Source organism: Branchiostoma belcheri, unplaced genomic scaffold (assembly GCF_001625305.1).
Source record: "Branchiostoma belcheri isolate BF01 breed outbred unplaced genomic scaffold, Haploidv18h27 scaffold28, whole genome shotgun sequence".
NCBI lineage: Eukaryota > Metazoa > Chordata > Leptocardii > Amphioxiformes > Branchiostomatidae > Branchiostoma > Branchiostoma belcheri.
Window position 1 is genome coordinate 1,517,456 of NW_017803887.1, and position 14,481 is coordinate 1,531,936.

General features: G+C 39.9%; 2 protein-coding genes across 2 annotated transcripts; both read right to left on the minus strand.

Moving 5' to 3' along the window:
- Window positions 1–1,032: 1,032 nt before the first annotated feature.
- On the minus strand, window positions 1,033–6,732 carry LOC109472736 (nucleoporin nup189-like). Its single transcript, XM_019772588.1, has 8 exons — window positions 6,502–6,732; window positions 5,710–5,776; window positions 4,627–4,904; window positions 3,998–4,075; window positions 3,032–3,128; window positions 2,417–2,588; window positions 1,727–1,857; window positions 1,033–1,609 (listed from the first exon to the last, which is right to left on the minus strand). The coding sequence occupies exons 1-8, from the start codon at window positions 6,703–6,705 to the stop codon at window positions 1,425–1,427; spliced, it is 1,212 nt and encodes a 403-aa protein (XP_019628147.1). The 5' UTR covers window positions 6,706–6,732; the 3' UTR covers window positions 1,033–1,424.
- A 172-nt stretch (window positions 6,733–6,904) lies between these two features.
- On the minus strand, window positions 6,905–13,349 carry LOC109472543 (eukaryotic translation initiation factor 3 subunit A-like). Its single transcript, XM_019772327.1, has 12 exons — window positions 13,175–13,349; window positions 12,848–12,958; window positions 12,309–12,365; window positions 11,813–11,939; window positions 11,013–11,102; window positions 10,595–10,673; window positions 10,005–10,128; window positions 9,212–9,260; window positions 8,827–8,947; window positions 8,021–8,314; window positions 7,468–7,584; window positions 6,905–6,925 (listed from the first exon to the last, which is right to left on the minus strand). Exons 2-12 carry the CDS (start codon window positions 12,939–12,941, stop codon window positions 6,905–6,907), a joined length of 1,173 nt encoding a protein of 390 aa, XP_019627886.1. The 5' UTR covers window positions 12,942–12,958; window positions 13,175–13,349.
- Window positions 13,350–14,481: the final 1,132 nt, after the last annotated feature.

Consider the following 14,481-nt stretch of genomic DNA (forward strand, 5'->3'; position numbering starts at 1 on the left):
TGTTGTTTTTTTTTTAATCCGAGAAGCAACAATTTGAATTGCTGTGGCCATGCTCTACTGTACAGTGATTGTTACATTGTAAAGATTGTAAGACCCGTGCGTCTTGGCAGACATAAAGGATTGTTGGTGGTTAAAAACTTTAATTTGCCATGGAATTATTGACAATTTGATTTCAAATACACAAGACTTTATAAAAGCATTCAGGGCTCTGGCTCATTTATTTTAAAGGCTTGGAAATGTGTCACTGTTGATGTAAGGCCACAATGATTTAATTTGTTGGTTCTGGGACAGTTTTATGCAACATTTTATCAGGACATAATGAAAATGGCTTAGATGAAAAGTAGTTTAACTTGCATCTGACTCTGTTTACTCCCTTAAAACAGTGTGTACTGCCCTTGGATATAAATCATACAAATCAGGACTTCTTTGCATAATAGATGAGAAAATGCTTCAACAACCTTCTTTGTTAAGATAACACTTATAAACTTTGGACAACTTATCATATTTGGGCAGAGAAGATCACCAACTGATAAAATTTGTGCAAATGAGGACCTTAATTGCAGACATTGTACATGTAGTTAATGAGAAAACTTTATGTCCACCATTTGGCAAAGCTACGATGTTTTTTCAAGAGCCAAGAATGATAAGTGTGGCCTTATATCGGTTTATGTGAAAACCTTAGAAGCTCAGTGAAAAAGTTTTCCTAAGACTTGATTAGTACAGCATGCACAACCAAATTTCACATGTCAAAATTCAAGATAGTACAATAATTCAAAAGAAATACAATCATTCAACATTCAAACAAAATGGTAGCTTTCCTTTAATTTGCATAGTTCAGGAAGAAACAATAATATAATTGCATATTCAGGAAGAACCGCCTACATAAATTCAATTTTGTACAACTAGCTAGAGGTCCAAAGCTTAATAAGGTTGAAGACTAGAACTAGAAAGAGTAGCCAATGACTGCTGTCTGGTACTAAAAAGGGCTCTGCAACTAAAAGAATTGCCTGAACACTGTACTAGGTATAGGCATGTACAATGTAGGACAGGGAAACTTCTTCAATCTTAACAAGAACTCTTAAAGTTTCTAAGACATTGGACTAGAAAGGATCCTTCTCTCTGGCTAGCAGTATTTTACTAAATAAGAGGAACAAAGGGCCAGTACCTGAATCTGAGGACAGGAAAAAAACATTGGCCTGCTCACAACTCTAACCAAACAGGGAGAACCCATACATGCCCGCTAACAAATTGCTGTTTTGAGTTGAGCCACCAAAAACTTCTTCAAACAATCTTAACGAGAAATCTTGGTTCCCTAAGGACAGTGTCAGCACTAGCACTAGTAACAGAATGCAGAAACTGTAAGCTAAGGGATGATACGAGAAGCAAGAGGCTAGCACTGGGGATGTGGGAAGATGGGTACAACTCTACCCAAACAGGGAGAACCCAGACGTCCCTGCCTCGTTGTTTGGAGATGAGCCACCGCCAAAGTTGAAACTGAAGCCCTGCGGAGAGTTGGAGCCTGAAGAGTTGTCTCCTCCTCCTCCAAACAGACTCCCGCTGCCAAACAAGTTACAGGCTGATCCACTCTTCTCACTGCTGCCTCCAAATCCTGGACAGTAAGATACATTTTGTACAATGTGAAGTTTGTTGTCACCATAATGCCAAATATAAAGAATTCCGCGAATTGAAAATAAAAGCATGATGAGAAAATAAGCGGGAAAGGTACCGCCAAAGAAGGAGCCTCCGTCGTTTGCAGAAGTAGTTGTGGTGGTGGAGTCTCCTCCCCCAAACAGGGATGCAGCTACTGAAGACATCGGAGGGACACTTCCCAAGGAGAACGAGTCACTTACAGATGTGCTACAGATGACACAAGGTGATTTAAGAAAAAAAAAACTAGAAAAACTACACACACAACATGTACATGTAGAAAGGTAGCATTTCGAATGCATAATGTTCACCTTCGCATATGGTCTGCTCTGTTAATTCTTATTCAAACACATTCACATACATATATGGTGACAGGAGTCTAAATCCCTCCTACCAAGGACATTATACAGATGTCCTTGCTCCTACTATAAAATTGCAACTTTATGTAACTCAACACCAGTTACCATGGTGAGAGACAGTCTGGTTCAGGTCATTGACCAGGTCAGAGGTCAGCATTTGGAACGGAAGAAACAGAAACAGAGCAAAAACAATATGTTTTCCTTTGGTAAAAGTCTATACTTTGGTACACATAGTTTTAAGAAGTGGATATATATATCAGGTATGGTCAAGTTCCTCTTAATCCTAATAAGCTTAAATTTCCATGATGTCTTCTTGCTAAAAAAATTACTCAGAGAGAATCCATTTACATGTAGGCAAAACAGACTCTGCCATATAATATTTACTGTGACAAATCCCAGTTTACTCTTACCTGGTATTCTGGCTACTGAAGAAAGATGTTGCACTGCTGGATACACCAGTATTTGCCGACTGGGTCATACTTCCAAAGGAGAAATTACTGGGAGGGGAAGGAATGCCTTTGAAGAAAGGTGATCCTTTGGAAGTTGGGGGTTGCTCAGATGCATTGTTTGCACTTGGAGACCCTGAGTGAGAAATGACCAAGATACGCCTCAAATATTTACAGATTTCAGATGACCAGGAAGTATTTTGGGTGTGTGTAACAGTTCTAAATGCACCAAAAGGCAGTTACTCAAGCAACTGGATATGATTTTGGAAATGGTCATTTTGTAACAGTTGTGAATTCATTGGAACGATGAAGGGATATTAGACAACTTCCTGACTTCTGCCATGTACCACCCACTTACTCCCACCTTGCATCAACTGTCAAAATCACCTCCCACCCACAATGAAATCGAAGCTATTTAATCAGATATTAGAACAACCAGAGACGCTACTCAAAACAAAACAAAGTCTTTTCTATACCTGCAAATAATGAGAATGTCATCTAGAATTATTAGAAACTATCTACAAACTGACCAGAAATTGTTGTCACAGAGCCTGACTCCATGAATAGTCTGAAACTTACCGGTGCTTGTTACACTTGTGTTTGGCGGCTGTTGTTCAGTAGATGACATGATGGGAACATTGGTACTGCCTACAGCACCCACAGGCTCCCCACCAAACTGTGAAATAGTGAACACCAAAAACAATGAAATGCATAATACTAGGATACAAATTTTAAAATACTTTGTGGAAAGAAACCAACTGAGATGGTTTGGACACCTACATAGGATGCCGGAAGATAGAGATGTGAAGAGAGTCTTTAATTGGAAACCTAAAAAAAAAAGACCAGCCGGCAGGCCAAGAAAAAGATGGTTGGACCAGATCATTGAAATCACAAGACGAGAGGAGCCAGACTTCCGAGTGGTTAAAAAAATAGCTGAACAGAGTGGAAAAGACTGACCAAGAGGCTGACAAGTTACAGGCCTTGAGGCCTAAAGGCGTCAGGGTGAGAAGTGGGTGGGTGAGACAATGGTACTATGATGCATAGCAAAACATGTCAAAAGGGAAGACAATAACTGACTCATTCAAGATCTTTAAATTTATCTGTATTACCGCCCTTCCCCTAACACAATACATTTTGCTGGTACACAGCACAGCAACAGCTAGTTTAGTTAAATTACATTCACGACTTGTTACACCTAACCTTTGCACATGTAACTGTAAGCATTGTTTAAAGCTATCTAGTAATGATGCCCCTATTGTACTTGTATTGTACTGGCAGCGAGGTTATTTGACAAACCATGTATCATTAGTTCTATATGCTCGTATATCTATAACTGCGTCAAGAAGCGAGAAGAAGTTGAACATGTAAATAGTAGATCACATTAGTATGTATAGTTTAAGTGTCATTGCTGTATCCTTTCCCTTGTCTATTCATGACCTGTGCTTAGCTTGTTAGAGCACAAACGTACAATAAAGGTCTTTATTCATCATACATGTTTGAGTTTATGTGTGATATATATAAGAAATTTAGTTTGAGTGAACTTACACCAGTAAAGAAGGACTGCATGAAGGGAGACTCTTCTTCCACCTTAAAGTTCCTCCCTGCATTTGGTGTGGCCTGTGACTGACAACATTGCAATTCACAAATACATGTCATTGATCCTTAGTTGTAGAAGACAATACAAAAGTTCCTGTACTTGTTTTGTCAATAAATAATCATTGTATCAAATAAAAGGAATAGATGTCAAATAATTGTAATAGGCATCCGCTGTGGGATCCTTTGTCTTCCTCTGTCTTCAAAAAAGAAGTCAAACTCAGTAGTTTTTACTACTATGAACGTTTTCATATGCTTGAGAATAAAGACATCTCTGTAGGTACTGAAAGCATATGTCACTTTTTTTTGGGGGGGGGGGGTCAACTAACCGGCTATCTCCTTATAGTGGTCACTTGTCTATAGTGGTCAAATTTGGCCAGTCCCTTGAGTGACCACTATAGACAGGTTTGACTGTAGTAGTTTCTTAGTTATCAGTAGTTCTATGTGTACTAATTATCTGTTTTTATACCGAATGTTTCTTTTGTTCATGCAATTAGCCCTCGGGCATGAATTTGCAATAAAAACTTTTAAAACTTATCGATAAAAGGGAATAGATATTAACTAAAAGGTAATAAACAGACCTCTTCATCCCTGTCCCCGCCCTCTGCCTGGTACATGGGGCGACTGGGCATGGAGAATCCAGGAGAGGTGGAGGTGAGCTGTAGCAGGTGCTGTCTGTGCTTCTCAAAGTTGAAAGGACTGGTGGAAGTGCTGCCTGTGCCCTCGCCAGGTGTGCTGGGGTTGCTGTTGGCAGGTGTGACAGGTGCACTGTTTCCAGGTGTCACAGGTGCAGAGTTGTTGTCAGGTGCGACGCCCGGCAGGCTGACTGGACCAGGAGTCATGGGATCTGTCACAACAGCTGAAATACAGTCAGGAATTTATTCATATATTCCATTTCATCTATTTTCCTGTAGATTACACTCAGATCTGTGACTTTTTCTTTCATGTGTCTTTGGGCACATACAGCCACAAAAAAATAACATCAACAGCATTAGAAGACTTGTTGGTGCCTGTCTTATATCTTTGGTAGTGGGGAGCCTAGCTACTTTGAATATAAACCTTTTGAGACCAGATTTTCCAAGACATAAAAGTGTGTGAACAGTAGCAGGTATTTCAGCACCAAGGACAAGATATGATAAAATCTGGTAACTTATCAAAATGCAATTCCTACATTACCGGCATCATCTGCTTTTTGGCCCTCTACGATACTTATTAATTGCTACATGTACTGCAGTCCTGCTGCGGTACTTTAGAAAGCTGTTAGGGGGCCCACAACAAAACCATTTCTCTAGTCAACAGCTACATTGTACATATGTAAAGTACTGACAGCATGTCGGCAAAACATATTGCACCTTAGCGAAACCTGTAATATACATTGTATTGTGCATAGCAGTTTGGTAGACCATCTCTCGTAAGGCCGTATTTGTGTATTAACATGACAAGGATGACATTCCGTTGATAATTTCAAAATGTTGTGCCAAAAAAGATATACTAATAGTCTGCAAAGGGCAAAATTCTGATGCACCATTGACCAAACATCCAGGTTTTGCGCAGGTGTAGTGCATGTACGTTCTGCCAACAAGCTGCTACTGACAAACCAAATGTCATTTTTAATGCCCCCCTCCGCGTACCGATATGGACTGCTCTGTGCTGATGAGACTTACCGGTACTGCCCTCTGGATCTTGAAGCTCCTGATGATCTCCCATCCTGGCTGGGCTGCCCTCTAGTGCCTGAACATGATCAAAGGTAACTTTAATTTAAAAGGTAGTCCCATAGCCTTTTTTAGGCTGTAGGGGCAGTGGGTTGTTAATCCACTGTGTCTAGGGAAGGGTATTGAAAGGCAGAGCCCATCCCTCTCTTTGCACTGGCTTTTACCTCTCTAACCAAAGTCAGGTACCCATTTCACACCGGGGTGGAGGGGGGGGGGAGTTGTGTGTAGAGTGACCTTTCCCAAAAACACAGCATCTAGCCAGGAATACAAGGAATTGAATCTGCAACTTCTTGATCTCGATCAATGCTGCAATCAAAAAACACCCTGTTGTACTATCAAAATCTAAAGCACTTTCCTAAAACTATTCTCTCTGCTTTAGCTACTAGTATGCTAGTATTGTCAGTTAGTTACATTGTGTACACTTACAATAGTAGTAATGATGGATCCCATGCCACTTTTTCACAAGCCCAAGAGCCATCTTGTTCATTCCTCAGTATAGTACTAATAATAGTCTTCAATATAGCAGATCACAAGATTCAAAATTACCCTAGAATTGTAGAAAAGGTTTTTAAAAAACAAAAAAGAAACAAACAAAAAACTAACCAACCCATACCTCTTTAAAAAAACAACAAAAAAAACTAACCAACCTATATACATATGTATGGCTCTTTAAAAAACAAAAAAAAACTAACCAACCCATACCTCTGCTTTGACCATAGAAGAAAAGTATTCTGAGCCCTGTACCTGATAGTCTGGCAGCTTGGTTGGGCTGTGGCTTGTGGGTTGGAAGTCGATCCTCTGTCTGAGCTGCAGTTCCTGAACCTGCCTGAGGAGGGGCTGCTGAGCTGGGATGTTTGGCCTGTAAACCTGCAGCAGAGGAGGCTTCTGTTGCACCACGGGCTGTGAACATGAGATACAGAGAATATCACGCAGTGAAAATGATCTCATATCAGTTGAGCTATTCCTTAACTCTAAGAGATATAAAGCTCGCAGGGGGAGACATTGTATCAACCTACTCAGCTTACTGAAGGGAGACCTAAAGCACAGAGGGCTAGGCCCTCCCACAACAGAAAAGAAACTCAAGGAGCATAGAGAGCTCGCGAGGCAGAAGGCACGGTGGATAGAGATGAAGAAAGACTGAATGCGGCTACGGGACCTTTCCACACGACTGTAGACGCAGAACACAGTAGATGATGATGATGATCATGAACCACTGGTCCTTACAGAGATGATATGTACAGTTTATATACAGGTCAATGGTTGTTGATATCCAACTGAAACATAATGTTGTCATATAGGATCTTTGGATGTCTGGTGTGCATCTGATGTAACATCATACATAATTTAGAACCTTTTAATATTCTTGAAAATATTTTCTGACGTGGGGATGAAATCTTTATCAATCTATCAAAAGTCCTTAGCATCTTAATGTTTAGTTTTACCATGAAAGCAAGAAATAGGTCAGATGAGAAAGGTACCATTTGCAAAGCAATTGAATAAAATTTATTTTTACATGGTCTAGCTCAAACACAGTCATATGGTGACCAGCCCCTCCAAGTCTGCCCTGCCATTGCTACATAATGTAATCCAACACCACAGGGCGTCTGCTTTAGCACCAGTTACCATGGTGACAGACGTCTGGTGCAGTCAATGGACCTTATTCATTTGGAGAAGAAGAAATAGACCAAAAACAATAAAAGTGAGTCTGACCAGCTGTTTGTGTTGGAAGTTGAAGCTTGGCACCTGTCGGGGCTGTGGTGTGGGTCTGGGCTGGGGGCACATCAGGGTGGGGATTGTGATCTTAGGGGGTGACTTCCTTTGTACTGGCTGGATGGGAAAAAAACAAAACATCACATTTGCAGAGCTTTCAATATTCCAAGGAGTTCATTTCTCTGTCTCTCTCTATCCCTTACTAGCTCGCTTTGTCTTGATGTCTCTAGATCTGTCTCCTCTGTCTCATTCCAATTGTCTTTCTCACTCACTTGTTCTATGTGTTTTCCCCTAGCCAACATGGACATTGTGATTCTTTGTGTGGACATCTGCCTGCTATACAGCCTGACATGGTCTTAAGTATATAATTATACAAGTCTTGTAGCCAGGGAATAATTTGTTTCAGGCATTGCTGGGTTGACAGCTTTTGGGAGGCACAGCTAGCCAGAAATTACCATGATGGCAGTTGGCAATGTTGGAGCAACTCTGAACATTCTTCAGCACTGCTCACCATATTTTTCAAGGGTTCCATACAATACAATGGTACCTGTACCTGTAAAAGTGGGAAAGCTTGAGGTCCTTTGGCTCCAAGTCCACCAGTGAACGGAGGTGTGCCATCTTCAGGAGCAGGGGCAGAGGATGGAGGAGCACCTGGGTGGAGGCTGGGAGCTGCAACTAAGTTGCTCTGGCTGAAGATTGGTGGGAAGTACTGAGATGTGGCTTCTTGGTGCACGGATGTGTGCTGTTGGGCCTCTCTCTCCCTAGCAAAGAGGGCAGCTTGTTCTCTTTCTCTCTCCTTCCTGGCCACCTCCTCCTCACGGCATCTCTGCTGCTCAGCCTCACGTTCCTGTCAGCAAGACAATTGATTGACTATATCTAGATGATATTGTATTGGTATATAAATTATGTATGTCCATTAGTACACTTTCCCGAATGTTTGAAATGCATAGTGTCTAGTTTCACATAGTCCAGCCTAACAATCTAATGCTGTTTACTTATTTTTACTCATTGACAAGTACACTAAAATGTGCCTTTCAAACTTGCTACGTAATGTAATTGAACACCACAGGGTGTCTGCTACAGCACCAGTTACTACAGTTAGGAGCCATCTGGTCCAGATCATTGGCCTTATGTGTTTGGAGAAGACTCTAAAGAACAAACAGAAAGAAACAAAACTGCAATTCGTGTTATCCTTCCCTGAAGGTTAACTTAGGACATAAAGCTCCCATCCCAAATTCATCATACCTGTCTTGCTACTGCAGCACTACTGCATTGTTTCAAATCATAATCTTAAAGCCAGTGAGTGCCTCTTTTCAAACTTTAATGAAGACCCTGGGAACTTTAGATGATTTCCAGTACCTTAATGATCCTGTCTCTTTCAGCCTGCTCCTCCTCTAATTCCCGTTCCAGCTTCCTGATGTTGGTCCTCCACTCATTTATCCGGGTAACGTTCTTTGCAGTGTCTACCTTCAGCTCAGCTCTATATACCAACTGTTAAGGTTGGGATACAGCTCAACAACAAGTAAAGCAGGGTTCAAAATACATTTTGTCAGTTTGCCTACAGGGCAATCTAATTATAAAAAGGTAACGCATCCATATTTAAGGTTGCTGCCAACACGGGCTGTTAATTTTAGGAGGCAAGCCAGGCCAATGTATAAAGGTTTCGCTCACATGCTGGCCAAGGTTGGACACAGTGTATTTCAGAAGCCAGAGTCATTTACTATCCTTGCTTAAAAAAGGATACAGCTTGATAATGCAGGCTTGCAGATTAAGGAATACTGGCATCTGTTTATCTGGAAAAAAAAATCACAACACTGAACACTCTATACCAATTCAGTTTTGGCTGTGAAATGAGTTAATTCAGTACTGTTGGGTTTGTCAAACAAAAGAAGTTAAGTTTGTAAGGAGCTTGAGGGAGGTGACAGCAAATCAAAGTCCTTAAAGGAAACATTCATAAACATTTCCTTCTCATGCATACATGTGTAATAATACAATTCCTTCTTCAGAATGACACTTCAAAGGAATGTGATTTTGATCCAGTTTTAGCTCACTGAAGAAAGTTTGGTACTCCTACTGATCGTGACAGAGAAGACAGATGTTAATTCCTACTAAACTATTTTACAGGTTCATTGTGCCAGGAAACTTCCCTTATAATATTAGCTCTTTTCGACATGCACAAAAAGAGGATTGCAAACCTCTTCCAAGTAGTGTGCATGTCAGGTGTCAGAGCAACAACGGTAATAACAGCCAGGATTTGAACTCCCAACCACTTGGTCCAGAGGCAGGGTCACTCAGTACTGGAATGCAGACAACTAAAAGGCTTCTTTTATTTATTTATTTATTTATTTACTAGACTTTCCAATGCAACAGCAAGTAGCATGGAGGAGAGACAAAACAGGTGCATAATTGCATCTCTGCCAGTTGTCTCTCCACATACAAAATACATAATAAAACAGTAATGATACAAAAATAGACAATTTAACTGACAAAATACTATAACATAGATATATATTCTTTGATTGATTGAATAGTCTTACCTTCTTCAGCTGGGTTTTCCAAGCTCCTGATAGTCCTGTTGAGCACCTCAATCCTCTGAATGGCTTGTTTGATGGTATCCTGGAGATTGTGTAGGGCTGCTTGCCTCTCTCGCAGAGTTTTCACCTGCGGAAATTTATATTATCCTTGATTTAGTAGTACAGAAATGTAAAAGGAAATCACATGCCCTCACTGTGCCGGTCTCTAGAACTCACGCCACCGGCAGAACCTTCATACACACTGCAGTTGACATCTGGAACAGTCTTCCAGACAACGTTAACGTGGTGGGCCGGATCACTGACAACAACCTCCAGTCATTCAAAACAAGAGCACACCGGCATCTTCTCTCCACCATCAGGACTTCTGCATCATAGCTAGAACTTTGCAACTTTGCTGTAAACCAATGATTCGCCAGGAGTGTCACAATCCAGGCTATTGTTTACACTAGCACATGATAGAAAAAAAAAAAAAAACTATTCATTTATCTAATAGGTCTCATTCTGTCATCTAGTTCCTTGTGAATCTGTGCCACGTCTAGAACAACTTTGTCTAATTACTGTCTCATGAATATTGTTCCTTAGAGCAAACTAACCTTTGGCATGTTTTCATACACTTCTTGGTGTTTTGCCCACACGTTCTGGAAGTGTTCTAACATCTTAGCACAGTCAGTCCTGTCAAAAGAAAATGAAACAACAAGTATTGTCAACTTAACACCTTTATAACTAGTGGCTTTGCATAACATGTTGACAAGATTATACAAATTTTGGTGATGTAAATGCATATGATAATACTATAAAATTAATAATGTTGAAATGTTTGCAGTGGTAAAATTTGTTGACCCTAGCACGTGCCATACATACATATACATATACATATATCTATTTAAAGACAGGAATAATTTGCTTCAACTGTTGCTTTTAACAATGCATAAACCTCCTTTCCCTTTCTACTGTGAAACAAATCCACCATGAACGTTACTCGGATGCAGTATATGACATAAGGTTTCTTACCTTTGCTTGTCTCCTGCAATAGTTACATCCTCCAACTTGTGCTTCAAGGCTTCTTCATGCTCATACAGCAGCTGACAAGTTCTCTTCAGGCTAAGAATTATGATAAGGCCACACCAATTTAATTTCTTGGTTAACGGATTCGCCTCTTAATTTTTTTCTGATTTGCAAATACATTGTAAAAATAAAAATTCAGAATCAACTTCGAAATGCTCATATTTTGCCCTGAACAGTTGAAAACAGTCCTTTTCTTACTACTTGTTACAGTCCTTCCATCTTTTAATGCAGTGCTACCATTAAAAGTTCAAAATTTATTGTTTAAATTTTGAACCAGCCTGGTGTGTTGACTTCATGGCTCCTATCGTACCATTTTGGGCCATAATAGGATGCCTAGGCCTTGTTTTTTTTTTTTTTTCGCCCGCCCGCTCCATTATTTTTCTAGAAAAAACCGTTAACCAAGAAATTAAATTGGTGTGGCCTAAGAAATAAGATAAAATTCTCACAGGTCTTTTCAATGATATTAGCCGTTAATGTGAAGTTACATCAATTTTAATTAAGTCTGGAAACAGAACTTTCTATAACGTATACGAGCCAGCAAAAAGCGTATTGAGTTGAATCTCAATTTTCCTTATAATTATCAGATAGACATGTTTCTGCATGAAAAATTATCTATTGTTATAACAGATTCTTTGTTAGTGATGTATCCTGATGATCTTGATGATCGTGAATCTATTAGACAATGCAGCTAGGAAAAAAAACATTTTTTGCACACTGCTTTGCTATTTTTATTGACATTCTAGTACCTTCCTACATTGTCCCTGTTGTATTTGAACTGCCTATGAAGCCTCTTGGTGTCTTCGTCCATTTGAGAGATGCCTTTTTGCATGCTGCAAATTTCCTCTTTCTTTTCCTTTGTCTGGCGCTCAAACTCTGCAAGCAAAGGTGTGCAATTAGTCTAGCCTCCTTCGCAGTCTTGTTGGGCGTGGGCGTTATTTTTCTCGGAGCGACGCGAGTAATATGCGGCCGCGAGGGACGTTTCGCGCGAAACCTTCTCTCCGTGGCAAAAACTCCCTCGGCAGCAAATCGTCCCTCGCGGCCGCATATTACTCGCGTCGCTCAGAGAAAAATAACGCCCACGCCCAACAAGACTGCGAAGGAGGCTACAATTAGTCAATGTTTTACAAAATAAAGCAAATACACAGGTAGATAATTAAGCAAAGAGAAGGTGCAAAAATCACAGTGAAATATGTTCTTCAAAGGTGTTCATTTTGATTTTCCAAGAAATAAAATGTACAGTACCTTCTCTCTCTTCATTTTCCTTTTCAATCAGCTTTACCTGCTGTTTGTTCTCAAATTCTGCAAGGAAGATATTGTCTTTGTCATTAAAATAAAGATTCAGGATACAAAGCAGCAAATTACAAACTTTTTATATTAAGTTACTGTTCTCAAAATACTAGTCAGTTGCATTGATGGTCAACTTTGCAACACAAACACAATTTATTCAGAGATGGCAGACTTCATCCCTTTATTTTTAAATTACATTGTATTTCAAAGCAGTCTGTCTGGCAGAATTACACTGAGGCTTCTGGAACACACAGAAAATGCTTAGTAGTTAGTGGAAACATAGAAAGACACACACACAAACATACACACACACACATAAACACACACACACACACACACACATAAACACACACACACACACACACATAAACACACACACACACGCACATACACACACATACATACACACAGAGAGAGAGAGAGAGTGCGTAAGAGAGAGAGAGAGAGATATTAAAGCCAAAACAATACTAACACAAGCTGTTTTTTTCACCTACCAAGGTTCTGTATGAGTTTGTCCAGGTTGGCCAGAGTTGCCGACCCGTGAGTGGGGGAACTGGCGGGGTAGCCGGACAACTGTGCAGCTTTCATGACGTTCCTGCGAAATTTTCAACGATTTGATACTGCAATTAAGTCATGGGGAACTCAGTTGTATCCCCACTACCTATTATACAGCGTTTGAACGTAATTCTGACATAGGTTTGTGTATTTTCAAGAAAAATATGCTAGCTTGAGCGGGCAAAACGTTATCGTACTCAAACGCATACAATCGAAAAATCAACATCAACAAAACTTGTAGAAATCTAAAAAAATAACAGTAATACCTCGTTTTCTAGCTCTTGCTTGAGATAGATAGCTAACCCTATGAAGTGTCTGTCAACTCAACGTTTGTCTATGGGAACATAAAATAGCTTTTTTCTCCCAATTTATCAGACGAACTGTGGTTTCAACACCAGCTTTGAACCCGCCGCCATCTTGAGCGTGATCCTATCGTCTGCTACTGACGTCATGAGGAAAACTTCCCGGATGAGAAATCTCCAAGCAGATGATGAGGTGAAAGATCGTTACGTTGTTTGAATGGTAGGCTTCTCTGACAGCCTCGTATGCTTGCAGATTTAATATCTTTGCAGAACTTTCTATCTCTTCGTATTTTTGTATATATGTATATATTACACAGCTGCATTCTGTAACTTTAGGACAATACAAAAATTCAATGGATTCCGAAGTAACACGTTAAATTACAATCACGTGACGATTTTTTTCCAATTGAAATATTTCAATTTTTGGCGCAAAAAATAATACATAATACCCTTTTTATTTTTTAGTACCGACCCGAATCTTTGATGATGTCCGCAATTCTGCAGTTAGCAGACTGGAAGATAGGGGGCGCTATAATAGTAATCTGATGACACCTACCACAGTATGCCCCTTGTTTGGTAACGAGATACTTGTGGCATCAGTCTTCTCTTTAGTAGAGACTAAAAATATCCCGGACGGAACCAAATCAAATTTCTGGAGGTCCAACACAGGTCAGAAGCTGTAGCAGTGTATATAGGTTGTCATAGCATTTTCCAAAATCTTTAATTCAGGGGTCGACTAAATGTAACATATAAAACTGTTGCATCTAAAGAATTCATCTATTTACGGATATGATTCTTCGCTTTAACGATTATGTTGCATATGTATGTATAATGATTGTTTCATAATTCTGTTTCAAAACTGCTTCCAATGCCCGGATGTTGGCAGAGATTACGAAATACATATTGATGATAGGTATTTCTGTATACGTAATGTTCCGTTGTTTGCTAACTTGTTTATTTTGGGAAAAAAAGTCACAACGTTTTTCCTGTCATTTTCATTCACAGACTGCTCTTCAAAATTTGTATTAATCTTTTTTCCATGGTCAGACCGAAGAAAAGTTTCGCTTGTCAAATTTGGTCTTTCCCTTCTTCTTTTATTTTCCAGTGGATCACACAACCCCTGACGTTCCCACCGTACCTCTGACCTCTGGTCTATAAAAAGAAAATCGGTCGCCGGTTACACAAAGTCGTCTTACGCAATGCTTATTGGGAAGCCTTTTACGCGTGTACACTGTGCTATAACAAATCTACTGCGTGCTACAGTGCATGTG

Coding starts and splice junctions, on each gene's coding strand:
- LOC109472736 (XM_019772588.1), bottom strand. CDS start 6,705: ATGAGATCATTTTCACTGCGTGATATTCTCTGTATCTCATGTTCACAG. Junction 4,076..4,626: donor GCGGGGACAGGGATGAAGAG/GTCTGTTTATTA, acceptor CAATGTTGTCAG/TCACAGGCCACACCAAATGC. Junction 3,129..3,997: donor TGCAGTCCTTCTTTACTGGT/GTAAGTTCACTC, acceptor ACTATTTCACAG/TTTGGTGGGGAGCCTGTGGG.
- LOC109472543 (XM_019772327.1), bottom strand. CDS start 12,941: ATGAAAGCTGCACAGTTGTCCGGCTACCCCGCCAGTTCCCCCACTCAC. Junction 8,948..9,211: donor CAAGCCTGCATTATCAAGCT/GTATCCTTTTTT, acceptor GTTGGTATATAG/AGCTGAGCTGAAGGTAGACA. Junction 8,315..8,826: donor AAAGAGACAGGATCATTAAG/GTACTGGAAATC, acceptor TCTTGCTGACAG/GAACGTGAGGCTGAGCAGCA.